Raw genomic sequence first — 26,618 nt, forward strand, 5'->3', positions numbered from 1 at the left:
GACAAAACGGAAAGACCACAGATTCCCTTCAAAATAAAAGCATATAACAGGTGGCCCGTAGGAAAGCGGTGACAATTCCCTTTTCAAATTGCCTGTTTCTTTAAAAATTTGTTCCCATATAACCACTGGTTATTTCATCAATACTGTTAGTAGGTCAAGGTATTTTCCAGTTGTTCCGTGTGTATTCTGTGTAGACCAATAAACTATTTTGTGTGATGTCAAATCCAAGATTTCCTTTAAAACGCTTCATCATGGACTTTGGAGACATGATACAACAATCTGACAACAAAGTCCATTTAGTGGCTGGTCTGGAGCTTTTGGTCATGTCACATGATCTTCTTGAGCAGGTCAAGTTTGTTCAGTTGTCGTGGAGGTTGCATGTGTCCACTGTTGTACATGTGCTCTGTGCAGCAGTTATTTTTGTGGTTATTTCATGAATTAGCTCATATGTTTGGTAACATGCTCAACTTACTGTAAAATATACGGAAACTGGCCTTATGGTGACTGCTGCATTTTCACCTGATCTTGAGGCGCTGTCCTGGTGGTGGGGGGCATTTTTTTAACGCCTTTACTAGAAAACTGACAGTGGAGAGGTGACAGGAAATAAGGTGCGGGGGCAGATGGGGACTGACATGTAGCAAAGGTCCTTGGCTGTTTGGTCAGCACCTTAACCCCTAAGTCACCAAAATCTGGTCCTGGTACTTTTGCAGTAATGTTACAGTTTGCTTACATGGTGCACACTCTTACACAAATTATCAGGGACCCAGGTTTTCACTCTTGTCTAATGCAGCAGATGTTTGATTGATTTTCATTTAAGTAGCTACAGTGGACTTCAACAACCTAATTAATGATAAATCAAGTCCATACTGACCTGTCAAAAGTCAGACTGGAGATAAAGGTGTTATTACTTAAACATTTTCTTAAAATTCTGTTTGCATCTTTCAAGCAATCTACTGGCCTTTATTTTTGAAGCTCCCACCGGACGTGACACCCTAAAATCTGTCCGAATTGACATTTGGACAGATGCGTAGGGGATCTCCTGTCAAAGACAAATAAGAACCTGTCTAGCAGCCAAGTTTCGCGTCTTCGGTTTTGTTTCTTTTTCAGAACCAGCAGTCTGTGCGGAATGTCTGCGTCTGCTGCGCTCGCTGTGTGCGCCATTTACGCACACGCCCACGTTTGTTGGCGCAGCGCTGCGCTCCTGACGCTCCAGCGCGCTCCAGAAAGGGGACAGATTATTTTAAGGGACTCAGCTAAGGACAGCTGGGGAAATGGAAAGATAACAATAAAACATTTTTGTTGAATATACGGGTAAATTGAAAATTCATAAAAAGTTAATTGATATTCTTCATTGTACATTACAGAAAGAGATCAACAGTTTGTCTCTGGAACTCGTGGTTCGTTTTTTTTTTTTTTTTCTTTTTAAACCTGTTTTTCTTGTCCATCAAAAATAATCTGAAAGCTCTTTGTGTGGAGAGCACATCTCTGGATACGTTATTTTGATGAAGCAACTAAGTAACACAAGAGACCAAACTACGCCCTTTCCGTGACGTCTGTGAAGATACTGTTTATGTCTTTATGTTTTTCACTCACTGGCACAGAGACAGAAACAGTCTGACCAGTGCGCAGGTCAGTGAAGGCATCACAGTGCTGTGGTCCTCTGACAGACAGATGATGGTCTGCAGCACGCACCAAAGTACAGGAAGAAAAATATCACAACAGTCACGTTGTTTTCATATGAGCCTGTCAGGCCCTGTGAGCCTGCAGTGACCGCAACTGACCAGCAGGGGGAGTCACACACACCATCCCATAGATAGACAGATCGATAGATAAGTGGTTGTGCATTTCAGCACAGAGAAGGACTGAGCACAGCCGCTGTAATTACACTGTTCTGGCTTCAGGGCGTCTGGTCGTTCAACCACAGGCTTCAGAGCGTCTGATTACACCAGTTTGTGGTGATGATGACAAAGTGCAGTTGCTTATTTAGTGTTGCCCAACACGCTGAAATGGTTTGTTTAGGACTTTGTGTGACACCTGTGAAGTATGGAAGCCCCTTTCTGCCACAAAAAAAGTCATAGTTTTTCCTTTACTTTTTCATGATTTCACTAATATCTGACTTTGGAAGTCTTTATTTTTATTTACTATTTCATTTTTTTAAAATCTTGCTATCTCTTATTTTTGACATTGTACCTTAAACCTTTTATTTAGTCGGTCATATTTTAATCAGTCTCAATTTTGATTGAGGTTTTTTTTTGGTCATAATTTACTGTTCGTTTAGTTCATTTTTTTCCTGGCAGAAATGTGCTTGCATACAGAGGTATTCATTTACAGTGTGTGGCTTGTTGTGCCTCTGCTTTGCACCTCAACAAAAACAAAACAGACGAGGTTGCCAGACAAGAATACACACCCAGTCTCTGTGCATGTGAAGCCCGTGGTTCACTGAAAATAAGGAGCGGAATACACAAACACCAACTGGAGAAACCAAACCGGGGGGCGGGGGTATTTCCACATGGCCAGATGCGTGAAGCCATGATATCATATGTTAAAGCGAAATTATTTAAACTCTGCACTCATGCATGATGCCGCCTGGTGGATTTATCCTAAAGGTTATTAGAGACATTTTAGTGTAACCTCTCATTTTGTGCAGTTTCCTACTTGAGAGCCACAATTTGCCATGAGTAAGAAACCCGGAAATAGTCAGATGTGCGATGGGGGGTTGGAGCTCTTGAATGTATGTGTGTGTGTGTGTGTGTGTGTGTGTGTGCGTGTGTGTGTCCGCGCGCGAGCGAGCGAGAGAGAGAGAGAGAGAGAGAGAGAGAGAGAGAGAAACTCCAGTCGGCACTCGACTCCACATCCAATCCGCAGGCTGCCACTCGACCAAATCTTATTCATATGGGAATATCGATCCGATTCGATCAATAAGGATACTTTCGTCTCAGAGGAACAACTTTGTGCCGGGCTTCTTCTGCAGCATCTTGCCATCCTGTCTCGCTTTTCATTTTTTTTTTTTTTTGCCGGATAAGATGGTAACAACGCGACTAAGATCCCCTGCGTTCATTCATAGGTGGTGAGGCTCGGATGTTCGGCAAGTCCGGCGAACAGGACCGACGCGGATCACACTTGCGTGAGGAAACACGCCTGACAGGGACAATGAGTCAGGCTGCCGATGTGGAGCGTTAAAACCGAGAAGTTATAAGTTTTCTTTTCTTTTTTTGTTCTCCACCGCCGCCCAAAGTTAGGATTCAAGAGAACTGCAGAGGTATTCGTGTGACCTGTGGCCAAACGCAGGGATGACGGTCAAACTGGACTTTGAGGAGTGTCTGAAAGACTCTCCACGCTTCAGGTAAGAGTTTCACCTGTTTCACCTTTACCATTGTGATGAAGTCAATGGAAAGATGGCTGAGCTATGAGTTCCAGCAGCAAATAACTCAGATTTTTTTAACTTCTGGAGTCTAAAGTAAGCCTGAAAAGGTGAATGAACTCTCTTCTACTACTAAAACAATATATATTTTGGTTCTCCTTTTATTTAATTCATATTTACAGGCATGTATCATCTTGTTGGAGTGGCTTTTCAGACTGCCAAAGCACTCTGCTGCTGATGCTCAAAGTCATTACTCCCCCTGGGTCTGGGGTCAAGCCATGTCATGTCCTTGTCGGTGTTGGGGTCAATGAAAAGGAATGAGACATGCAGGCCTGCAGGGCTCAAAACACTGACCTCGGATCTGATGAGGTCTGATGTGTCTCTGAACCACAGGAAGCTTATATTAGCCCTGGAAATTCAATACTGTCTTTCAGCATATTTAATTAGAGCCATATCAAGAATGGTAGTGAGTTATAGTGATGCATAGGTGTTGCAAACACAAATTTCTGTTATTATTTAACTTCTCTGATCAGAAAAACGTTCTTGAAATCACCCATGCACGACTTAATATCTTATTTTAAGCTCATAGAACCTCATGTAAAAGCCCCTAAAGCTCCAAGCTAACCAAGCTGTCACTGTAGCTCGTCAGCCACGGCATACAATCAACTTTCTTTCAACACAGTATCAGCATCTGTTGAAATCAAAAGGGAAGTGTCACTAAGTTCGTTTTGTAAGCGGCTCAAGGGAGTCTGGCAGAGCTTGGGTGTGCCCTGGTAGTTTTTGGCATCCTGCCTGAGTCACAGTGGCTGGTGTCGTCTCCTTCGTCGGATTTAGCATATTTCAGTCCTGAGTCTCGGTCTCTCTCTCTCCCTGTCTTTCTCTTTCTCTCTGTGTTGCCCGTGTTGAATTTATGAGGTTTGCACAGTGGTGGAAAGTTTGAGCCGTGGCAGCTGCAGTGGTGAGGTCTCGTGTCTGGCCAAGAACCAAGAGGGGAAGGAAGAGCGGAAAAGGAAGGAAGGAAGGAGAAGGAAGGCTCCAGTTATCATACATGTAAAACACGGCCATTCAAACAGATGCACAGGGAGAGTGACGCAAACCAGACCACAGAAAGAGAGACAACTGCACTGACAGCGCGGGACAGCCACTCAAATGTGCTGTCTCCTGTTGCTAGGTGACGGAGAGGTGGGAGGGCAGCAGGAAGTGAGGCGAGATGTGCTGAGGTGATCAACAGGAGAGACAGGAAGTGTGTTTTCTGTGGGGAGAACCACGGCGGAAACTCAGCTTTAGCTCTGTCTTAATTTGCTCTGTTGCTCTCTGGCTCCAGCGCACCCAGAAACTGTGACACTAATTCAGGGAGGAAATAAAAAGGAGGTGTCTTTTTAACGAAGGAGCTTGTTCATCTTCCTCCCCTGGTGGCCTCCTGTGGGCCTTTTTCATCTTTCACTCTCTTTTCCTTTCTTCTCTCCTTAGATGACTTGTCACTTGGTCTTATTTCAAGAAGGCATGACCTCAGGCTTTGATTCAAACATCCCCGCACTAACAAACACAGAGACACAAACAGTTACTGTCTGCCCAGGCTCTCCTCTCTCTCCACTCAGTCTCATCTCTTTTTTCTTTCTTTCTCTCTCTCTCTCTCTCTCTTTCTGTACTGTTGGTGGAAGGCAGCGGAAACCACATGGTTGAGCTGATGGTATGAGAAGAGATGAGAGGCAGAGAGAGATACTGACTGTTGCGCTGAAAATCGACAAACTCGCCACACACACAGGACTTCTGAGGCGCTTTTGTGCATGTGCGTGTGAGATGCCAGAGAAAGCCCTCTCTTGTACTCAAAAGCAAAACTTAATCAATCAGATACTCTGATATCAAAAGACTGGACATTTGTCTTCACAGTCTGAATACTTTTACAAGATACTTCTCAGTGGTTAATGTGTGAACTCCTGCAGGCCTGCATGATGTTCCCATGACAGAGGTGTTCCTGAGTTGCATTCAAACGCTCAGAGATGCATTTTACATTCTGCTAATCACACACACAAAATTTCTAGAAATACGAAATATGTCAAGCAAAGTTACAACAAAGTGAGTATTAGAAGGATGCACATGACGTGAAATAGCGACAGCACAGTTGTAATTCGCTCGGTGTTAGAAAGCTGAAGGTTCATTGAAGAATTAATACAATAAAACATAGTTTTGTATGAAAGTTATTTGAATTGTGACATTTTTTGAAGCTAAACACAAGAGAGTTGCAACTAATTGACTGATCTGTTGTTGTTTTTTTTAATTTATCGATTCAATCTTTTTATTTATCAATTAGCTTATTTAAAAGGGACAGTGCATGTAAATAAACATTAGTTATAAGGTTAATTTTTTTAATCTGTACCCCCTGGACAGTTGTTACCTAGTCAGCCTAAAAAAGAATATAAAGTTTTAAAAAGTTATGGAAATAGTTTATAAATACGCAGGAAATCATGCAGCCATGTTGTGCTATATTTAGCACAATTACATTTCTGTTAGCTTTAAATTAAAACATGAAATGAAATGGGGAATATTCATGTCAATAGACATATATGTCTAAACCAAGAGATTTACAATCTGCTGTCACATAAAAGAGAGAAAAGCAGCATTTGAGAAGCCAATGAGTGTTAAAATTATTGACCAACTCTGCATTTGCGTGTTTCAGAGCGGAAATCGAAGAAGTCCAAACTGACGTGAGCGAACTCGAGACACGATTGGACAAGGTGAGATACATTTCACCTTACACCTACACACAATTTTATATCATCATCCCAAGTCTCTTTACTTTTGAACATGTTTCCACCAACACACACAAACAAACACTCACACACACACAGGTATCAGTTATTGTTGGACACGGCAGTGAACTGAGAGGTGGGCAGTTGTGGCTGAGATATATTTCACCTTACACTGAGCAGGAAGTAGCTGCAGGTGCTGCTTCCCCATTGCATTGTCCTGCAGCAGAGAGAACTACGACTTGTTCTGCTTCGTTGCGATAAGCCATATTCCCCATAGCAGTTTCAGAACTATTCAATTGATCGAGAGGTCACGCGCTGCGTTTCTGTTCCCTGATGATATTGAATAAGCAAGCAAGCAAGGATTGAAATGCCTTGCTGCTCTACAGGTCTCTGTTTGTTCCATAATTTATTTAACTTTCCCTTCGAAGATTCACACATTAGTGATTGATGTGTTGCAGCAGGTAGATGTGGAGATTTAGAAAAACTGGACTAACTGGGTTTGAGTCCCTCGGGCAACTTTTACCTGTTAATGCCTTTGAGCAAAAAACTCACTGCAGCAGCTCCAGTGTTGTTGAGGCTGAACTCTGACCTTACTCTCAAAGAAAGAGAAAGAGAAATTTTCCTGCTGGTATGAATACCAGATGTTATTACTGTGAGATTAGATTAAGAGAGTATCCTGTTTCTGTTTTTTTTTTTTTTTTCTTGCTGCCATGCTGCATTGTATCATGCTGTAACACGCCTTATCCAGGGACTGGTTTTAAAAAATAAACTATGAATAAAATACTTCCTAATGCCTGAAATGTAAAAGTACACAGTTACAAGAAAAAAATCTTGCATTAAAAATGTTCAAAGTGGCACTTACAACTGAGTTGTACTGAGCATATTCAGCTATATTAACAAATTTTATATTATTGTGTTAAAAGTCAAGTTTAGTGACTCAGAAATGTGAGTTACACACAAGCTGCTGTTAACAGCGAGACTGACATACTGACTCAATTAAGAGTGAGTTTTATTGCTTCAACTTTTTACTTTGTAAGAGGAAGAATGTGCAATTTATTCTTTCAAAATACTCAGTGGAACTTTAAGCACAGTGTGAACATGCTCACCGAGTCCTGAAGAGAGGCCTAATCTGGCACAACTGGAAACACCTGTGTGGGTGGGTCATGGTCGTGTACCTTACTTACTTACCTTACTTAATGTACAGGATATTAGCCTTTTATTTGCTTAGGTCAAGTTTAGTATGTTTTTTTTTTATTTATAGGTACAATTTAAGAAATTTAAAGCTGCACATATCAGTTTGTTCCCCTCAGTGCTATGGGGCTTTATTGCATATTTTAGATCATTGTTTTGTTGGTTTTATGCGCCTTACTACAGCTAGCCAGGCAACTAGTGGAGTATTTAGCAGCTAAAGAGCCAGAAATTTCTCTCAGGAATTCTAGGAGACCAAATAGAGCTAAAAGGACAATAAATATTACACTTATGTTTGTTGGGTGGCCAGAAACACCAATTGAAAGCTAATGAGGTTACGACGATACAGCCAAAATAATCAATGAATGTAGCTATAATTTCCAGATTTTAAAGTTCTAACTGTTATGTTTTATAGTCATTTTGTATAACGGTAAATCTGTAAAATATCCAGTCTAGTATTGGTCAAGCTCTACTGCCTGTTTAAAGAACTCTGGTCAGTATTTAACAAGAAGGTGCAGGTTATATTCAGTATTCACAGTGACAACACTAAACTGGAGTAACTTCACACCCTGACTGTTTCATTTCTGTAATGTGTGTCGTCCTGGAATAACTCCTCATTATGTTTAATTATTCATGCTGATTATGATCGGACGTTGGTCCCCTCAAGTGCCTTTTGTTGGAGTATTCAGGGTGGATTTGAATGTGGTGTTGCGTGTTTGTGTCCTGCAGCTTGTGAAGCAATGCCAGGCCATGCTGGAGGCAGGCAGGGTCTACTGCCAGAGCAGCAAGAGCTTCATCAACGGCCTCCGGGAGCTGGGACACCACTGCTCAGGGGACAAGATGATGGGGGTGAGAGGAGAATATCAGTCATCAGGGAGTTATTTATACACCAATGTTATCTCTCATGTTGTGTCAAACCCTCATTCCCAACTAAGGTTCTGACATGTCTATTCAAACATTGTTTTTTTAAACATTTATGGACTTCTAGAAGATGCTAATTTTATTTTATGTGCCCAAACTCTCAAATACTGTACATTCTGTGCACAGTGGTAATGATTTTTTTTCATAACATAGAAAATAGACTAAATTAAGTGAATTGATGTTGGGATTGCAACCTCCACTGTAACTACTAAACAGAAATGGTTGTTATAGATGAAAAACATTAAATAGCTGTAGAATCTAATCTGAGATCTCTGTCCTGCAGGAGTGTTTGGAGAAATTTTCCAAAAAGCTGTCTATTATAATGGAGGCACAGGGGGTGAGTCTGTCTGTCTGCCGTCTCTGCACACAGTTTCCATTCCATTCGTGACACTTATCAGCTGCAGTGTGTGGTCAGGCATGGTTACAGCCCTCTGCCGAACACGTTACATTTGACGTTGAACAGTCATCTGTGCTCACTGCAGTAGATTTGTCTCTGTGTCCTTTCCCCTGTCAGGAAGTGATTGAGACCACACAGAAGTCAGTAAAGGCGAAGCTGCAGAACTTTGTGAAAGAGTGAGTGAGCTGCTTTGGCGGCCTTTCCTGTTTGTTTCATCTAATCTTTTTGTTTTTGGTGCTTCTCTCCCACTAGCACCAGTGCAATTCATACACTAAGCCACCATCTTCAGACTGAGTCACTCTCCTACATGTCTGCCAAGCATTAGCCCACCGCATGAAAAAGAAATTGTTGGAAGCTTACAATCCTTCATTTTCCTTCTCCTCATACTGCGTCTTGCATTCTGCTCTTATTAGTGGGAATGACACAGTAGATTAGACAAGAGAGAGGATGCATGATTGCATGTGACAATGGTGATTAGTTGAATGTTTAGCCAGTGACACATTTTACAAGTGGTTCAACCCTCTGAGCAGCAGGTTTGCACTTTTCTCATGAAAAGCTTAATTGAATTCACAAAATCAGACACTGTTTTCTTCAAGTAAGCTTTATTAAACTGAATTTATCCCCTGTATCCATATATACTCCAAAATCACAATGCTAATAAAACAATGTGCAGTATAATACATGACAGAAATTATATGAGAGCCTATTAATAACACACACAAAGTTTATGCAAAACTGCAACTATGGAGAAAAAAAATGGAAAAGAAATTTAATATACATGGCGCTTAAATTTCGCTGTTTTCTACTGTTCTTTTGCTCCAGAGATGTTCGTCGGTTCAAAGATGTGCGCAAGGAGTTTGAGCGCAGCAGCGAAACCCTGGAGGGGGCGCTGGCGAGAAATGCTCAGGCCCCACGAGGGAAGCAGCATGAAGTGGAGGAGGCGAGTAATGCTCTGCTCAACGCACGCAGGACATTTCGCTCTGAGGCCTTAGACTACGTCCTGGAGGTGAGGAAGAGTGGATGACGTTAAAATCTCAGTTTTCATCACTTTTTCACTTGATCTCTCGCTATTAATTCATTAACTTGTACTTGTGTGTGCATAAAAACATAGATATGCAGGACCACATATGTGAGAAAGTGAAAATGTTAAACCAATCAGCCCAAAGAGGTTGAGAGACTTTCCAGCAGGCTAAACAGCAATAATGAAACCCATCAAAGCCCTGAAGGGAAAGACGAACAGAAAAATGAGTCATATAACCAGTAGATCCAGGTAACAGCCTGGATAAAATATACAACAGCATGTCTGATTATAGATGTGTCTTGAATGTTTTGAATGATAACAAGTTTGCCTCGGGGCTTCTCTCCAGGCTTGTGGTTGTGCTTCTTGGGAGCCACTGAGTTTTTGGTTATGGAAACATGAAATTTCTGAAACCACTGCTTCCTTTTGTTTCAGATTAATGTAATTGAGGCCAAGAAGAAGACAGACATTCTGATGGCAGTGAGTACACGTTGACCTATTTTAAGTTCATTTTTTGTTATTGTAGATAATGTTGAGCCTGTATCTTTAAAATATATTCATTACCTCCTTATAAGGCGTTTTTTTCTGGATTTGTTGAGGGTATCTTGTTAAAAAAAAGTTAATGTAGTAGTTCTTCCTGTCAGGTGCTTTCACTGATGGAGGCCCAGGCCCAGTTCTTCCAACACGGCCACCAGTCTGTATCGGAACTGGACGAGTATCGACGAAAACTGAATGAAGAGGTAACTATTTGTGTTTCAGATGCAAATCACATGGCATGTTGACAAATCATGTGATTTGCCAACATGCCGTTCAAAGAGAAAAACTGGCTCTGCACAAAACATCTTGGGAGGAAATGGAGAAACTTAACCAGACAGAAACTTGGTGAAAGTGTAGAGTAGAAAAAAAAAGGTATGCTTCTCATGACAGGAGATGTGGTGAACATTGCAACCAATTATAGGAGGAGATTAGCTTAGCTTTGCAAAAAGTCTGAAAGCAGGAGGAAACAGCCAGCGTAGTCCAGTTCAAAGGAGAATAAAATACATCTGTTCCCAATTAATAAGCTTTAAAGATGCTTTTAGGCTTTTTTTTTTTTACTTTGTGGAGAACCACTCTATTCCTTGAGTATCTGTTTTTTTGGTAAGCTTGGTTAATTGACTCCCAGTGCAGGAGGACTTCTAATGTGGCTGTCAGTGATGTTTATATGACCTGAACACTTTATTTTGAAGGAGTGAATATTGTTGTCACAGTGTGATGAAAGGCAGCTATTTAGGCTGAAACACTGAAAAAAAAGGAGGTTGCAGACGGTTTATGAGGCAGGAAATTGATTCAGAATGTTTATTTTGGCGGAGAGATTTACAAGATACCAGTAAGACATGTTGAACATAACGAAACCATGTTTGCGTACAATGAACCACGTGTTATCTTTAAGGATAGGATCCAAAATGTTATTTGGGTGAATTGCATTAGAGGTTTCTTTTTTCTTAAAATCCCAGGGGCGGGAGGGGGGGTAGTCACAAGCTGACATCACAGTTTCATCGTGACAGGAAAAAGTGAGCAACAACAGGAAATACTTCACATGTCTGTGTGTGTGTCTGCGTGCGTGTGCTAATTCCTTCTCCCTGTATGTGGAAGAGTGTTTTTGCGATGTCAGCCTTGAACATCAGCAGTATTATTGTTGTGTGTTTTTGCTAAATGAAAATAATTTGAAACAGGAAATGAGTGTGTCAGCATTCACTGGCCGAATCAGGCCACAGCAAAGCTCTTCCTGTTTCAACAGGAAATGACAGGAACGAGAATAAGCAGATGAGACAGAGTGATGGAGAGACAAGGAGGAATAACACGCATAATGCACTCTCTTCAACAGAAACCACAGTTTGGCTCAGGATGTTCAATGCTTCCTAATTCCTGTTTCCTGAAGAGTCGGCAGGAGTGATAACCTGCCCCGAACCCGTTGATCTCTCTCCATTTCTGTCTTTCTCACACAGTCAAACGTGTTAGAGGGGGAAGGAAAAGGAAAAAGCAGAAAGTCACAATATAAATCAGTATCTGTTTTACTGAGCTGGCGTGTCAGTAAATGTATCAGATAGCTTAACAGATTATACATGAGAGCTCTTTAAAACTGTTGCATGTCTGCATCAGTTTAGAAGAAAGCTTAATTGAGTGCAATGCATTTTGAGAGTTATTACGGGTGGAGTAATATACGCCATTTAAAAATCAATACAGAGAGAGAATAACTTCTCTCTGTTTCTGTTTTAACAGCACACTCAGTTTGTCCTAAACTCAGCCAGAGAGAAGAGGGACATGGAGCAAAGACATGCTGCAATCAAGAAAAAGGTATTTCAAGTGTTTGACATGTGAAAGAGAACTTTTGGATCAATCTTACAGAAATAAAATTTCTTCACTAAGATAAAAACCTGTCACGCCAGCAACTAAAGTCGTCCAATCCCTTGTAATTTCACAGACACAGTGACAGTGTCTTTCTAAATTATTTCTAGGATGTGTCCTACGATGACTCCATCATGGATTTCAATGCTGACGCAGCCAACGGTATCGCCATGGAAGGATACCTCTATAAGAGAGCCAGCAACGCCTTCAAGACCTGGAGCAGGTACAGATTTACCTGTGAAATGTCTCACAGAGAACAGCTGCATTACCTTGGAGGATTTTCTTCCTCCGCTGGTCTCACTAAAAGGACAAAAATGTCTACTAAACTGTGCTCTCTGTGTGTGTTTCCACTATTTGCCTTTTCTTTCTGTGCTTGAGCAGAAATGAATCTAAAGGCTTTATCCTTGACTTTTATGACCTTTTCCTTTTCGTCCTCCCCTCCAGGCGCTGGTTTTCAATTCAAAAAAATCAGCTGGTGTATCAGAAGAAATTCAAGGTACAGTTTAAGTAAATGCTGCTATTTTAAAAACGCACTCGATTTCCTTAGAAACATCGAACAGAGCTTTATGTCTGCACAGAAGCAAACACATGCACGGCGGTCTGACCTGCATGTTTTTCCTTTCTGCGTCTCTTTCAGGACCAGCCTACAGTTGTGGTGGAGGACTTGCGTCTTTGCACAGTCAAGCCCAGCACTGAAAATGAGAGACGATTCTGCTTTGAAGTGGTCTCCCCGTCGAAGTGAGTTTGCATGGGTGACATATATGTTCATGTATATGTGTATTTGGGTGAGGGTGATGTGTGTTTGAGCGTCCTGCCAGGTGAGTCCATTTCTGTTTCTCGTGTAGTAAGAAATTAAGTGATCACTGTGTGTGTGTGTGTGTGTGTGTGTGTGTGTAGGTGTTGTTTGTTGCAGGCAGATTCTGAAAGGCAGCAGCAAGCGTGGATCAGTGCCGTCCAAAACAGCATCGCCTCAGCCTTTCAGGAGCACAGAGAGGACCCACACAGCCCAGTGAGACTACACACCTACACACACATACACACGCTCACACACAAACACACACATTATCTTCTATATCTGCATTTTTCAGTGGGAGTTTAATCTGTGGAGATAAAGAGGAAGTTGCACTGCTTTGTGTGTCTCCTCATTCCTGTATTTGTGTGTGTTAATCAGAGACAGCGCTGCAGCTCTGTGTCGACAAGCAGTTTGGGAGGTGGGGGAGGAATAGGAGGTGTGGATCAGGAGAACAAGGGCTGCAAGGCGCTGGAGGAGGTTCAGGCGATCCCAGGGAACCGGCAGTGCTGCGACTGCGGAGAGCCCGGTCCTGATTGGGCCTCCATCAACCTGGGCATCACGCTGTGTATTGTCTGTTCAGGAATTCACAGGTACACTCACACATATACACGTGCTTTCATGCACATACACACACTTGGCTTGAAACCTGAGCTTTAATAGTTTTCCCGACTAACAGGAGCCTGGGAGTCCATTTCTCCAAAGTACGCTCCCTCACACTCGACTCCTGGGAGCCAGAGCTCATTAAGGTAATTTAATGTTTTAACTGCAACATGCACACAACCTCATTATTGCCTTTTCTGTGTTAACAAAATGTTCCAATGAGAAAAATGATTATGCAATGCATTGTATAATAGTTTACTTTAACTAAACTCTCCAAATAGAGCAATTAGCACCCTAATAATTCTCTGCTCTTTCTTTAGTTGATGTGTGAATTAGGAAACACGGTAATCAACAGGATCTACGAGGCTCGGATCGATGAGATCACCATCAAGAAGCCACATCCCTCCAGTCCCAGGTAAAAATAATCAGTACCATCCAATATGCAGGCAATAAAGGGCCATTCCAGTGATTTTACACGATGAAAATGCTTGTGTAATGTGGTTTTGTGGAAGATGTGGCTTCAAGTCTAATAGCATTATCTCAATATGCTGATTGTAAGGGTGTCAAAGAAACTTAGTTTGGCCTATATCGCAGCATCAGTCCAAAGTTGCGTGGCCAGTTGTTGTCATGCTTTGTAGAAATCATTATCAGCACAAATTGTGATTACGTTGCAAAAAGAGCAACTGATATCTGAGGCATTTACAGTCGACATGGTGAACCATAGGTGGCAAACCACCGATTTGAGAAACCCATAATGGTTTGAGTGACACCTGCCTAAAGTGCTTGTTTAAGGAAAATGGAATAAACCACACACCTTCACTGGGACATTTAAACCGATCGAAAACTGATTTGGAAGGTGATGGCTGGAAAACCACATGTGCTGGAAGGAAAATAAATACTGATGTGAAAGACAAAATGAATCATGTGGAATTAAATTATATACACATTTATTTATCAAGTTTTATCCATTCAGTCACGTATTAAAGTTTATTTAATACTGAACTGCTTTTTATTGTTTTCCTTAAATAAGTCATGTTTGATCTTCCATGATGAGACAACATGGAATTTATTTTCTGATGATGAAGATTTTCTCTCATCATTTATTAAAGCTGTTGGTCTGACATGACTGTTGGTGCAGCTGAATCATCAGAGACGCACCGTTCGCCTCTTCCTGCTGGCACATCGATGACCTTACATAAAGGTTTAATTCTATTTGTGCACGGCAAATTTTTACACTGACTAAAGTCAAATCTGTCACACTTTGATTGTGAGCTGACTGGCTTCAGATGTCCGTGACTCTGAGAAAGGTTTACGTGTGTTGAGAAAATCAGTGGTTTAGTGGCTGCGTTTTAAAATTGTACAAAGATCTATGCGGTTTACAAATCATTTTATCAACAGCCTACAGCTCTCTTTAGACTTATTTTCTGACTTCCTCTTCTCTCCTCTCTTGTGTCGCAGCACAGGAAGTGCCACAGGTACATGGTACAGATGGTTGACACTGTGACTCAAGTGTCCGGAAACTTGTTGTGAGGCTGCATGGTTTCTGCAGCATGAGCTTTCAGTCTTCTCATACATTATTTGATTATTTTAGTGTCTTACTCCTTTTTGAAACATTACTTCTTTCAAGTTTTTATTTTTTTATATTTATTCACGTATTGACTGACTGAATGCCTTAAGGTGCACACACTGAGTCCTAAAATGAGCCTCTTGTTAATTGAATTTATCAGTTAATTAAAAGACACTTGGTCCCTAAGAGACATGTGCTAAGCATTCTTGCTGCACAGCTGCATAAGCTGTTGTGGAGTCAAACTGAGAGCAAGTGCAGCCAGAAACACACTGACAAACAGAGCCCTGCATGTAGGCTTCTTTTGTTTTGTACGTCGTCTCATGTTGTGCGAGTTTTCTGGAGAAATATGCGTTCACCACATCAGTCTTTCTCTCTGTCTGATCTATCAGAGGAGACAAGGAGTCGTGGATTCGGTCAAAGTACGTTGAAAAGAAGTTTATCCAAAAGCTGCCAGAGACTGGCCGAAACCCTCCGCTGAGGAGATCCAGCGCCAGGAGGAACCGGGCGACCACGCAGGACCGGACCGTTCAGCGGCCACCGCTCAAACCCAAACCGAACCGAGCCACTCTGCCTCGGGTCACAGGTAAAAATAAATAAATAAATAAATAAAAGAGAGAGACCAAAATCAGGATGGATAGATGGAAATCTGTGGGCTGCTGAAGGTCTAAAAACTCAGCTGGTTTACTTGTTTAGTTCACCACTCGCTTACTCAGGAAAACACACAAGCACTCACACAATCCCCAAACTTGGTGATCCAGCAAAAGTTGGTAATCCTAAGGACCTGCTCTGCTGTATTTGTGTGTGTGTGTGTGTGTGTGTGTGTGTGTGTGTGCGTGTGCGTGTGCGTGCTGTTGTTGTGGCAGTCAGCAGGATAAACCAGTAATCATGGCTCTCTCTCTCTTTCCTCAGGGCTCACTCCCAGTGACCTTGTCCAAAAGAACAATACAAACTTTCACAAAGGTACGATAAAACACGCACACACACACACACACACACACACACACACACTCATGTACACATACAGTATGAACTGACAAAAACAAGCTTGTGTTTAAAATGAAATCTCAAAAGCAGGAAAAAGGCAACATGAACATGTTTCAAAACTTCATTTTCCCTTTGACAAGAAGACAAATGAACCCTCTGCTCCTCTCTCCTCAGACATGGACGAGGAAGAAGAGGATCTGAGCGGACTTCACCCCGGGGCGCTGTTGTACCGATCGGCGGCCCTGCAGAACTTCCCTGTCATGGCCGACGCTTTGGCTCATGGAGCCGACGTCAATTGGGTCAATGTGGCTGAGGAGTCCAGCACACCGCTGATACAGGCCGTCTCAGCGGTGAGGGAGACCACAGGCCAGATTTTCTTCAGATATTATAGGAATATTTATGCTGTTCAGACAATGAATCCTTAAGATTTTGGTGACTTCTTGACCTTTCCTCTAGCACCCCCTGCAGGTCATTTTTTAATTGCATAACATTTTCGTGTATGAAAACATATTAAAAAAAAACACACAACAAATAACTGGATTTTTGTGGCATTTGCTGTGAGTATTCTGTGTCCCCAGAGGGTAAATCCAAGTGGTAACCACTTAAATTTCCAGTAGTACACAAGCAAATCCAAAGATCTATTGAGCAATATGCCATGATATTTCCTGAACACAGTCATGTTCTTGAGAGGATGAATTATTTCCATTGTCAAAATAGCTTTCCTGTTTAACCACCCACTGATCAAAATACACTTGCACAACTCGCAAATGCACTAAAAATATCTCATAGCTGACATGAAATTACATGAGTACATTCATGCAGCAAGATGTAGAAACCCTGAGGATAAACTTTTAGCCTCATAACTTCTTCTGGTCTAAGAATAACAAACCTGTCATTATATGTTTTTTTGAGATTAACACTTTTTATTGCAGCGCTTAGGTGCCACCAGCAGGGTTTTATCATTTTAGTCTTGTTATGTTCTTGTGTTCGGACCAGAACGCCCTGGCAGCCTGTGAGTTCCTGCTGCAGAACGGTGCCAACGTCAACCAGGCAGACAGCAATGGGAGAGGACCGCTGCACCACGCCACCATCCTGGGTCACACTGGGTAGGACGCACTGACTTGGTGCTTTACGGCAACATTTCTGCTTCGTTTTTGCCAAATGAACGTGTCCATAGCTGAGACGAGTTTATTGAAGACTGTCCAGAAAGATACTTTTTGTCCAGCGTCTCCTATTTGACCAAATAAGTCTATAAGAGTTTGAGGTGCAATATTCACACATCATGAAATAACATCACAGAGTCATTGTGTTGTTTGAAGTATTTACTGTGAAACGTGTTACTGAAAATGGGATTTACCTGTTTATCAGCTGGTCAGGCTTTTGTTTTGAAGATCCTCTGCTGCATACACACACACACACACATACTCTCACACTCTTTTAATGTGTCTCTTTTTGTTTCCCAGGTTGGTTTGTCTCTTCCTGAAGCGAGGTGCGGACTACAACGCCAGAGACAAGAACCAGAAAGACCCCATAACTATCGCTGTGGACAACGCCAACGCTGACATCGTCACTTTGTGAGTGTTTGAGACAAGAGAAACCTCTGATGGGACATGTAAACAGTTAACAGCAGCAGCTCCTCTAACTGATCTCCTCTCTTTCAGGCTGCGGATTGCCAAAATGAACAAGGAGATGCGGGAGATGGACGGAGCATTTGGCCAATCAGGTCACTCAGGCGGGCAGGGATCTGGGGGGATGGGTGGGAGTGGAGGTGGGCTGGCCCACACCAGGAAGAGCCTCCAGGCTATAAAGAACCATATAAGTGGCTGGGCTCTGGGGGGGCAAAATGATTAGTGGGGGTACAAGTCAGCCCTGGAATGGGCTTGTTTTTGGCTGTAAGCTTTGTTTTTGTCAAGTTGTTAAGCATCACTAGTGAAATCACTGGTGTTGCACACGTGATGTTTATCTGCAGTTTGCAGAGAAATTATCCTGAACGTTCACACGTATCATTCAAGAAAGCGTGCATTATCAATTCTCAGATCAAAAAAAAAAAAAAGAAAAATGGCTTCACTGAGAAAGCAGAAAATCCAGTTCTTGTAAAACCAAGAAGGAGAAAGAACACAGGGTACGACAGCATAAAGGCAGAGTCTGAAGGACATAAATGAAAACAGATTTATTGATCAGCAAACACAGGAAAATGAACAAAGAAGGGACATTGTGTGAAACCCTCTTCTTAGGGTTAGGGGTTTCACATGCACTTTGAATCACAATACGCACATCACCCTGCACTTTGAAACCCACTAAATCTCCAAATACCCTGTCCATAGAGAGTGCTTCATGTGGGTGTTTCTCATGTTTCACTGTTGTGTAACTGAGGTATAAGAAACTGTGTATATACAAATATATATATATTGCAGACCTATATTCTGATACTGTATATTTGGGATATTTTTATATACACTATGTACAGTGTGCTTCCTATCTGATGTTTTTTTTTTATTATGTATCTTGATGTGTGTTGGACTCTTATTTTCAGTCGAGTTATCTAAGCTAAATTCAATGTTGGGTTTGGTTCTCAAGGACAGTTATCTCCTGCTATTCTGTGAATAGTGACGCAGTTTGAGCTTTTACACTGTTGCATATCACAGTGTTTGCATTCGTCAGACTTTCATGCCGTCGTACAGGTCCAAGAGCTCTGTGCTGTAGCCCTTGAGCTTAAGGTTAATAGTGGGTTCTGTTTGCATTTTGTCATTTGGCTCCTTTTCAAGCTGCAAAGTCCATTCTTTCATGATTGTCCTCGAGTCGAGGCTTTTGTTAAGTTTCTTTCCAGTTTTCAGTGTAAACTGTATTCAGTTTTCGCTGAATGGAAACGTGACGCTTTTGTCTGCTTGTAACAACTGCTGGTCAGTATTTGACGTGCTGTGCTTTATCGTTGTGTGTCTTTGTTGTGTGCACTCATGTGCCTTTGCCTTCTGCCCGCTGAGATGTCCAGCTGGTCTCAACTGCTTGTGCAGTGTGCCACCTACTGAAAACTAAGAGGTAAAGTGCATGTGCATGCTCTAATGTGTGTTTATTTGTTCAGTTGCATGCTTATTGCTTTAGGGCTACAACTCTAAATGTGATCAGGAAATAGCTGGTGGAGTCTAAGTCATTAAAATTGAATATGTCCCCTTCAGAACTGTGTAGCTTTTGAGGAAAAGATGTTTTGGTTCAAACACAGCTGTGTCTCATTAAAACAGAGGATGTGCTCAGAGAGAAAAGGACACTAAGCCAAGAGCTGAAAACCAGAAAAGATGGCATTAATTTGACAATGGATTCTGAAACAGCTTTTAAGCTTGTTATAATGTAAATGTAAAATGTCAGGCTTTCAGGCTCATGTCTTCTTCTGCGGTCTTTTCCAGGTGATGAAACCTACCAGGACATCTTCAGAGACTTTTCACACATGGCCTCAAACAACCCTGAGAAGCTCAAACGCCGCAGTGCAGACCCCAAATCTTAACTGGCTGCTGCTGCTGCCTCCTCCTCCTCCTCCTCCCTCAACCTGCTGTACAATGCCACATTTCACACTTCAGCCAGACATACTTGCACACACATACAGTAAGCATGCTAGTATTCAGCTCACAGGCATATACACACACACACACACACACAAACATTTTCCCTGGCTACCTGGCACATGTTCAGTTCATAGCTCAGCTGGTGTTGACTTCAGAGGGATGAACAGTGAATTCTTTGTGCGAACACGTCAGAGCAGAACAATTGTGTCCAAGTGGAAACACTGGAACAGCTTTATGAGAGCAGCATGAGGTGTCTTTATGTCTAGTAGAGGGTAACTTCATTACCCTGCCAAGATTTCCTAATTAAATCCTGTAAATCTATTGTTTTTTTTTTTTTTAACCAAAATGAGATGTGTTTTTATGTTCCTCTGCCATTTCCATTCACTTGTTACATGAAAACGAAGTGAAGATTTTTGTTGGAAATGGACATAATTTTTAGAAAAAGTGAAATTTTATGTCAGCTGTCTTTCATGGAAGAGTAATGTACGCAGATTTTTACATCTGGAACATTTTTAGACATTGTTCGTGTCTGTTTTGTTAAACTGTGTGAGGTACTTTAGGTTTGTATCACGATCAAATAAATCACAACACAAAACAGACTTTTAAGTGTGTTTAAATGTTAATCTTTACATTTGGAATCAGGAAATAATTACAGGTCTAGGTTCATGTTTTCAGTGACACACAGGAGTATGTTTCAATGTCAGGTGTACAAATCCCCAGCAGAGGGAGCCATCACTACATTTTGTGATGAAGCTTCTGAAAGTTGCTGGTTATCAGTGATGTTGCCACAGAAGACCTGTGACACAAACATTACTAAAAGTAAATACACTTTAAAATAAAAATATGGTGCTTTTTAATCGAAACTGAGTACAAAATAGTTCACAGTTTAACGTGTAACAGAGACGTGTAAGACTAGAGGTTCACAGCTTCCAATCACTGCCAGGAAAAATGTTTCTGGTTAAAATGAACATTTTCCAATTCTCATCAATTACTGAAGCTCCAATGTTCAGTAGCTGCCAGCAGGATGAAGTATCACACTTGGTCAAACGCCAAATGCCTGTAACCAGCAGGTCACGGTGACCAGGTCACGTCCTGCCTGTGAAAACTGGCGTTCATTCAGCTGTTTTCAAAGCCAAACATCTCTGGTTTACAAAGGCAGGCTCGGTTTATGGTTTACAACGGTACAAAGTGCTTATGTACTATCACGTGTCATTAGAAAATGCACTTGAGAAATAACAGACCAGGCAGCAGCAAACAGCAGGCCTCAGTGAAGCACTGAGGTCTAACTGTCCCACAGCTCTTCACACTATGGGCTAAATGTCCCCCAACAGCAGTTGAATGGAGGCCAGCTGGACTTGGCTGTAGATACCTGAATGTGTTTTATCCAGTAGGCTTCTTCAGTCCTGACTGACCGGTGTGGAGCCCCAGGCATTTAACTTCTACTGCAATATGTGAAACAACTTATTGAAAGTGTCTTCAAGTAGGTGCCACCATTACACTGGTAAGTTTGAAGAAGCTCTTGAACCCTTGACTTACACAGTCTTGAGGCTAATCCAAATAGATCATTGAGCTCCTCCATCACTCATGTCATTAGACAAACTATTGATCTGTTCCAACTCTGAATGTAAACTCTTATCTTTGTCATTAGGGGAATGTCTTTGAGGTGGCGGTGGATCTGTGCAAGAGAAGTAGTGGGGTAGAGTGGCCATGGTCAAAGTACTAAGGATGAGGAAACTGCCGGCTATCACGAAAGAGGAGATGTAGTTGCCTGTGACGTCCTTGAGCAACCCTGAGGACATGGAGATGGGAGAAATTAAAAACAACAAAAGGACGTAAAATGTAAGAAATACCTAAACTGACAGTGAGATCAAGAACATAATGTTAATTAAGAAAAATACTCAATACAATGGATACAAGAAGAAGCCTTAAATGCCTTTTTTTCGCTGAATACTAAACCAGGTGGAGAGAAAAATCACAGACAACTTCCACATCTTACTATGTGCCAACTCCTGCACGGTTGTAGTCTAGTGCAAGTGACATAGGAAGGGGTAAGAACTGGTTGACCCTGATTACTCCAATTAATGTTTCACCACTTTCAGCTTTACTGTGTTAGCTTGAACTTAGGGACTGATTTAGGTCACTTTAGATAACATGAACCACGGTGACACGACCTACATTGGGACATACATTAACACACAGCACAACTTAAATTGCGAACTCAGTGCTCTGACGGAGTTTCTCTATTGTAAACAAAACCCCCTGAACCTCCTCTAACACTTAACCCCTCTAGCTTGATCTAAGTCTGCTCCCTCAGTGTGCTCCTACCTGACAGAGGTGTCCCCAGCAGTCCTCCAATGCTCTCGATGAGCTGCAGCAGCCCGAGTGCCCCCATCATGCGCTCCACACCCACTATCAGGGGCACCACCGCAAAGGCCAAAGAGGTCAAAGCCCCGGAGCAGAAGCCGTAGAGGAGGCTGATCACCATCAGTGCAGTATAAGAGGCAGACAAGGAGCTTACAGGCAGCAGCATGATGAACACTCCCGCCAGCGTCGTCCATAAGCTCAGTAAATGGATCAGCCGAAAGTGCCCCAGGTCAGAGAACCAGCCTGACACCACGCGGCCCAAAATGTCTGTGGCTCCGGCGGCCGACATGACGAAAGCCGCTTGGTACTCTGAGAAGCCGACTTGGCGGCTGTGGGCCACCAGGTGGAAATACGGAACAAAGTAGCCGACGTTAAGAAGAGTGATGGCCGAGGCGTAGGTGAGATAAGGCCTCTCAAAGAGCAGCGGCAGCTCCAGGTAGGAGGAGACTCGACGCAGCATCACAGCACACGAAGAGCCACCCTCTGAATCCACCTGGATGGATGGAAAAGAAGGAAACGATGACAGTCTTTTAGGCCACATTGTTGTCTTTCATGATCAAACTATAAATCCCTAACTGTAGAGCTGTAAGTAGCTCAGTTACTACTGCTGAACAGCCCTCAATGAGGACATCATCAGACCCATCGATCAGCTGGCACAACAGATGAAGACAGCACCTTGTCCCACCTTTTCTGGGGCTTTAGAGCATCGCTGGGGACGGATGAGAGCCCCGCAAGGCACAATGTTAAGGCTGAGGCCCCCCAGAATCAGCAGGGCCCCTCGCCAGGCGTACATCTCCACCAGAAACTGGAAAAGCGGGTTGAAAGCGAAGGAGGAAAGGCCGACGCTGGAGAATGCCAGACCCAACGCCAGGGTGCGGCGCCGCGTGAAGTTAGCCATGACTGTGGCCACCATGGGAGTGAAGACCAGCCCCCAACCCAAACCTAAAGAAGAGGCGTTGGAAGGTTCACTGTGAGAGGTCAGTTTGTTCACTAAAACCGTTATTTTGACTGTTCTCGTAAGAGTTTCAGATATACTACCTGATATGACACCCATTGTGAGGTAGAGATGAACAAGGCAGGTCGCCTGCGATGCAAGTATGAGGCCGAGTCCAGCGAGAAGCCCTCCCGCCATCACCACCACCCGGGCATCATATGCATTACACAGCGCTGCACCTAGAGGACCTGCAGAACGAACACACCCAGGTGTCTCTGTTTTTAGCATTAAGACAAATAAATGCAATAAAAACAGCAAACTGCAATGAGTCAAAGTGTGAAAACAAAAATAAATAAATACAATAAAACACAATAATCCATAATGGAAATAACCATCAGCTGCATAATTACAAACAGCACATTCATACTTAAAGACAGATTGGGGACTCACTAAAGAACTGCTGTGCTGCCAGGCCTGTTGAAGAAATCCAGGAGATGGCCTGAGCGCTCTCCTCAAAGTACTGGACAAACTCCACAAAGAAGATCCCCAAACTACGCATCAGGCCAAACACGAGGCTCGTGCTGACGAACAGGGCAGCAACCAGCACCCAGCCCCAGCCTCCATCCGGGGCCTCAGCTTCATCACTCCGGCTCTCTGCTTTGGGCTTGTGGTTGCTCATGTCTAATGACAGAGTCTGTAAAACTGAAATAAGATTCCAGTCAGTGTGAAAGTAGAGTGAGGAGTGAGGGAGGAAGGAAGTGCAAAGGACAGGAAGATATAACCCTCGGAAAATGGAAGTGATAGCTCTCTCCTCTCCTTTAGCAACACTGCAGAACGAGTCTCAGATCCTCTCTGCGGTTGTCAATAGCCATAATCATTAACTTCCCACAGGCCAATAAATTCCCTGGTTGTGCCATGTAAGTGTGACGAGGCTTCTTAACAAGTTAACAAGTTGGCCTCCATCTGACAACAGGATATAGGTGAGAGGTGAACTCTGACCAGTGTTCATGGATCAGAGATATTTGCATGTTCTCTACTGAAAGATCAAAAAGTCCATTCAATCAACTTTCGCTAGATTTATTTTTTTCTGCTTTACTGACATAGACACCACAGACAGGTGACAAGTCATTTTTCATGGCTTCAAAAAAACTTTTCTGTTTTTAATATTTGACGGTTTTTCAGTGGAGTTTTCAAGTTGTTTTTCTCCACTTGTCTTTTCGCAGTGTCAACTTCCTCTGCCTTAAAGTAGTATTTAATGCAACATTAACCTATGATCATAACACTGTGCAAATATATGCAAATATACATCTGTCTCTTTCAGCATTTAGCGCAATGTTGACACCACTTAGGTGTTTATGAATGATTTACAAGGTCTGTTGCACTTTTTTGTGTTTAGGTTAACCAATAAATTTGTGTGTACGATGTCTTACACTGGCTTATTGTTAAAGTAAAATCTCTCAGATGCTTAAAATTATTCACAAAATGGGAAAATTTGATGCTTCTGTTCTCAAAAGCTCATTTCTTAAATATAACTGGAGGGCTATCCGTGCTGGTTTATAGACAAATAAACACCCAGATTTTTATGTTAATAAAAGAGAAATCTAACGCACAGCTCAAGAATCCATTCATTCTCACACAGAAATACTTACTGCTGGTTTCTAGTGCATTTAAAAATCTGAAAAACACACCTCCTCCCTTCACTAAGAACAACACTGAGCCTCATCACATTATTGCTCATTTTTAAACGAAAAGTCCCCAAGCACATGGCGTGCTGCTGACCCGCTGGTCACATGACGCTCATAGAGAAATGAAGCTGAAGCAGGAAACACAAGAACCAAACAGAGCTGAAGTTCCTCTTTAAATTTGCAACTTTCGACTTTAGCAGCAGATATTTTGCCATTACGGATTTTCTGTGACCTGTTACCATAATCTCTGCCAAAGCAACAAGTAGCACAGTGACCTGATCCATTCCTAACCTAATACCACCCACTCCACTGCTGCAGGAATTACAGGAATTTGCAGCCAACACACTCCCCAACACACATAAAGTTTAAAGACTTGATGCTCACAAAGCAGTAAAAGTAAAACTTCAGCAAATACAACAGTGACTCAGACACTTGCAGTCAGTGTTTCACACTGTTTTGACGACTGTTAGTGTGTCTTTACACTGTACTTCTGTACAGTGATACTGACCCTGGCCTTTGTTACGGTGAGTTTTAAATTTTATGATTCATATATAATTTGGTCTCAGTGCTATGAACACTGTGTAATTGTTATTTCAATAAAAATCCAACTTTTCCACTGTTTTAAAAGTTATTAACAAATGAAGTAATAGATCTCTGTTGAGTTTGCAATAAAGCTTTATTATTATTATTATTATTATTATTATTATTATTATTATTATTATTATTATTAAAATTTGGATTTTGCTATACACAGTATTCTGCCTAGGCTAAATTCATACCTGTGCACAAGTACAGCTTCATCCGTGTTCCTTGCACATGTTTATGAACAGGTGTGAGCACGAGGACAGTCGGGAACGCGCACTGGCTGGAATCTGTAAATGACGTAGACTCCACACGGCGCGTGCGCACCGGCTGTCTCTTACGGTTGCATTAAAATTAAAAATTAAAAAAGTCAAATGTTCAGAAATTATATTAACATATTTTATATTAAATATTTTGTTAATGTATTTCAGGGTAGTTTTAAATTAATGTTCTCTCTGCTGCAGCGGTGTGACCGAGGCCATGGCAACGCTGTGAAAAATTAACCGTTTCATAACCCGTGACTGTACGAAATCTTCAGGACTGAGAGAGCGGACTGTGCCTTTACAAAATTAAAAAAACAAAAACAAAAACAAAACAAAAACAAAAAAAACGAATGAGCCATGATGATAAGGCACGTCCGTTGTTATTTACAGCACTTTAAACGGTCCTCAGCCCGATAACAGCTTCAGTCTTAAACTCACCCCTCAGCCTCGGCTCGGTCTGTCAGCTTTCTCCGGAGCAGCACATGGTCCACAGTCTCCCAGTCCACTGTGGTGTCAACAACATAACAGGAGGCACCGTCACCCTGAGACGGCAGGAGTTCAACACACTCTTCCTCTGGGGCTAAGCGTTAACGGGTCGCGCGCACTTGCTTCGCGGGGACGCGCACTTTCGACATATTTAACATAAAGTCCTGATATTAAGTTTTGTTTAGCTGCGTGGTTGTTTATGAATTTGTTTAAGACTTGAAAACATATTTTAGTTGAACTACATCTGTAAAATCTCAGAGAGCACGAAAACAAAAAAGACAAATTAACAAGAAAAAAAACTTTCACTAGCAATGAGAAATGTTATGTAGTCTAGTATTGAAAGGCATGAATCTATGGAAAGCAGTACAAATAACTGAGCTCACAATTACACCACCAGCTGTGTTTATACAACATATTTAAACAGCATTCTCAAATATAAAAGATAAACGGTTGGTTGACGGGATTATCTCAACTCAAAGTTCCCTTACTTACTTGTTCTGCAGCCTTCTACCTTCTAAATACAGTTTCCAGGATGCTGTGTGTTTTAGTCCAAAAATTAAACATTAAGCTGCAAGATTTAATTCAAATGACACACTCAGAAGCTCAGTCGTATTAGTTCCACTGTAAGAGATCAGAGAATTTCCATACAATTTTGAGCTGTACAATAAGTGAGTTTAGGACCAAAACGCCTAGTTATCACTCCAAGGTGACAAAAAAATACACCTCAGCCTTCCTTTGGTCCCCAAATCAAAGTGTTACTTCCTTGTTTGGTAATGACAGTAACAA

At 42.0% G+C, this 26,618-nt stretch overlaps 2 protein-coding genes across 5 annotated transcripts; one reads left to right on the forward strand and one right to left on the reverse strand.

Moving 5' to 3' along the window:
• The first annotated feature begins 2,809 nt into the window (after window positions 1-2,809).
• acap1 (ArfGAP with coiled-coil, ankyrin repeat and PH domains 1) lies at window positions 2,810-20,117 on the forward strand. The gene is made up of 23 exons (XM_041030907.1): window positions 2,810-3,343; window positions 6,039-6,096; window positions 8,029-8,148; window positions 8,504-8,557; window positions 8,735-8,793; window positions 9,440-9,623; window positions 10,071-10,115; window positions 10,280-10,375; window positions 11,895-11,969; window positions 12,131-12,243; window positions 12,465-12,516; window positions 12,658-12,758; window positions 12,918-13,029; window positions 13,192-13,403; window positions 13,490-13,559; window positions 13,734-13,828; window positions 15,370-15,563; window positions 15,890-15,940; window positions 16,139-16,314; window positions 16,961-17,070; window positions 17,428-17,538; window positions 17,626-17,687; window positions 19,363-20,117. The coding sequence occupies exons 1-23, from the start codon at window positions 3,291-3,293 to the stop codon at window positions 19,458-19,460; spliced, it is 2,301 nt and encodes a 766-aa protein (XP_040886841.1). The 5' UTR covers window positions 2,810-3,290; the 3' UTR covers window positions 19,461-20,117.
• Window positions 20,116-25,931, reverse strand: slc16a13 (solute carrier family 16 member 13). Of its 4 annotated transcripts, none has more exons than XM_041030909.1 (6): window positions 25,785-25,931; window positions 23,267-23,518; window positions 22,921-23,064; window positions 22,568-22,824; window positions 21,844-22,375; window positions 20,116-21,307 (listed from the first exon to the last, which is right to left on the reverse strand). In XM_041030909.1, the coding sequence occupies exons 2-6, from the start codon at window positions 23,493-23,495 to the stop codon at window positions 21,081-21,083; spliced, it is 1,389 nt and encodes a 462-aa protein (XP_040886843.1). In that variant the 5' UTR covers window positions 23,496-23,518; window positions 25,785-25,931; the 3' UTR covers window positions 20,116-21,080. The 4 variants fall into 4 exon arrangements, with proteins under 4 accessions (XP_040886843.1, XP_040886844.1, XP_040886842.1 ...); XM_041030910.1 differs by having other exon boundaries at window positions 23,267-23,510; window positions 25,785-25,927; XM_041030908.1 differs by lacking the exon at window positions 25,785-25,931 and adding an exon at window positions 25,281-25,457.
• Window positions 25,932-26,618: the final 687 nt, after the last annotated feature.

This window comes from Toxotes jaculatrix, chromosome 23, assembly GCF_017976425.1.
Source record: "Toxotes jaculatrix isolate fToxJac2 chromosome 23, fToxJac2.pri, whole genome shotgun sequence".
In the NCBI taxonomy this organism is placed as follows: Eukaryota; Metazoa; Chordata; class Actinopteri; family Toxotidae; genus Toxotes; species Toxotes jaculatrix.

Bases quoted from the DNA above. Each gene is read 5' to 3' on its own strand.
- acap1 (XM_041030907.1), top strand. From the start codon at position 3,291: ATGACGGTCAAACTGGACTTTGAGGAGTGTCTGAAAGACTCTCCACGC. The intron at 12,244-12,464 runs GTACAGATTTAC...CCTCCCCTCCAG, and splicing joins GCCTTCAAGACCTGGAGCAG to GCGCTGGTTTTCAATTCAAA. The intron at 17,688-19,362 runs GTCACTCAGGCG...GGTCTTTTCCAG, and splicing joins CGGAGCATTTGGCCAATCAG to GTGATGAAACCTACCAGGAC.
- slc16a13 (XM_041030908.1), bottom strand. From the start codon at position 25,302: ATGAAGCTGTACTTGTGCACAG. The intron at 22,376-22,567 runs GTGGGACAAGGT...CCATCCATCCAG, and splicing joins GCTCTAAAGCCCCAGAAAAG to GTGGATTCAGAGGGTGGCTC. The intron at 21,308-21,843 runs GTAGGAGCACAC...CCATGTCCTCAG, and splicing joins GCTGGGGACACCTCTGTCAG to GGTTGCTCAAGGACGTCACA.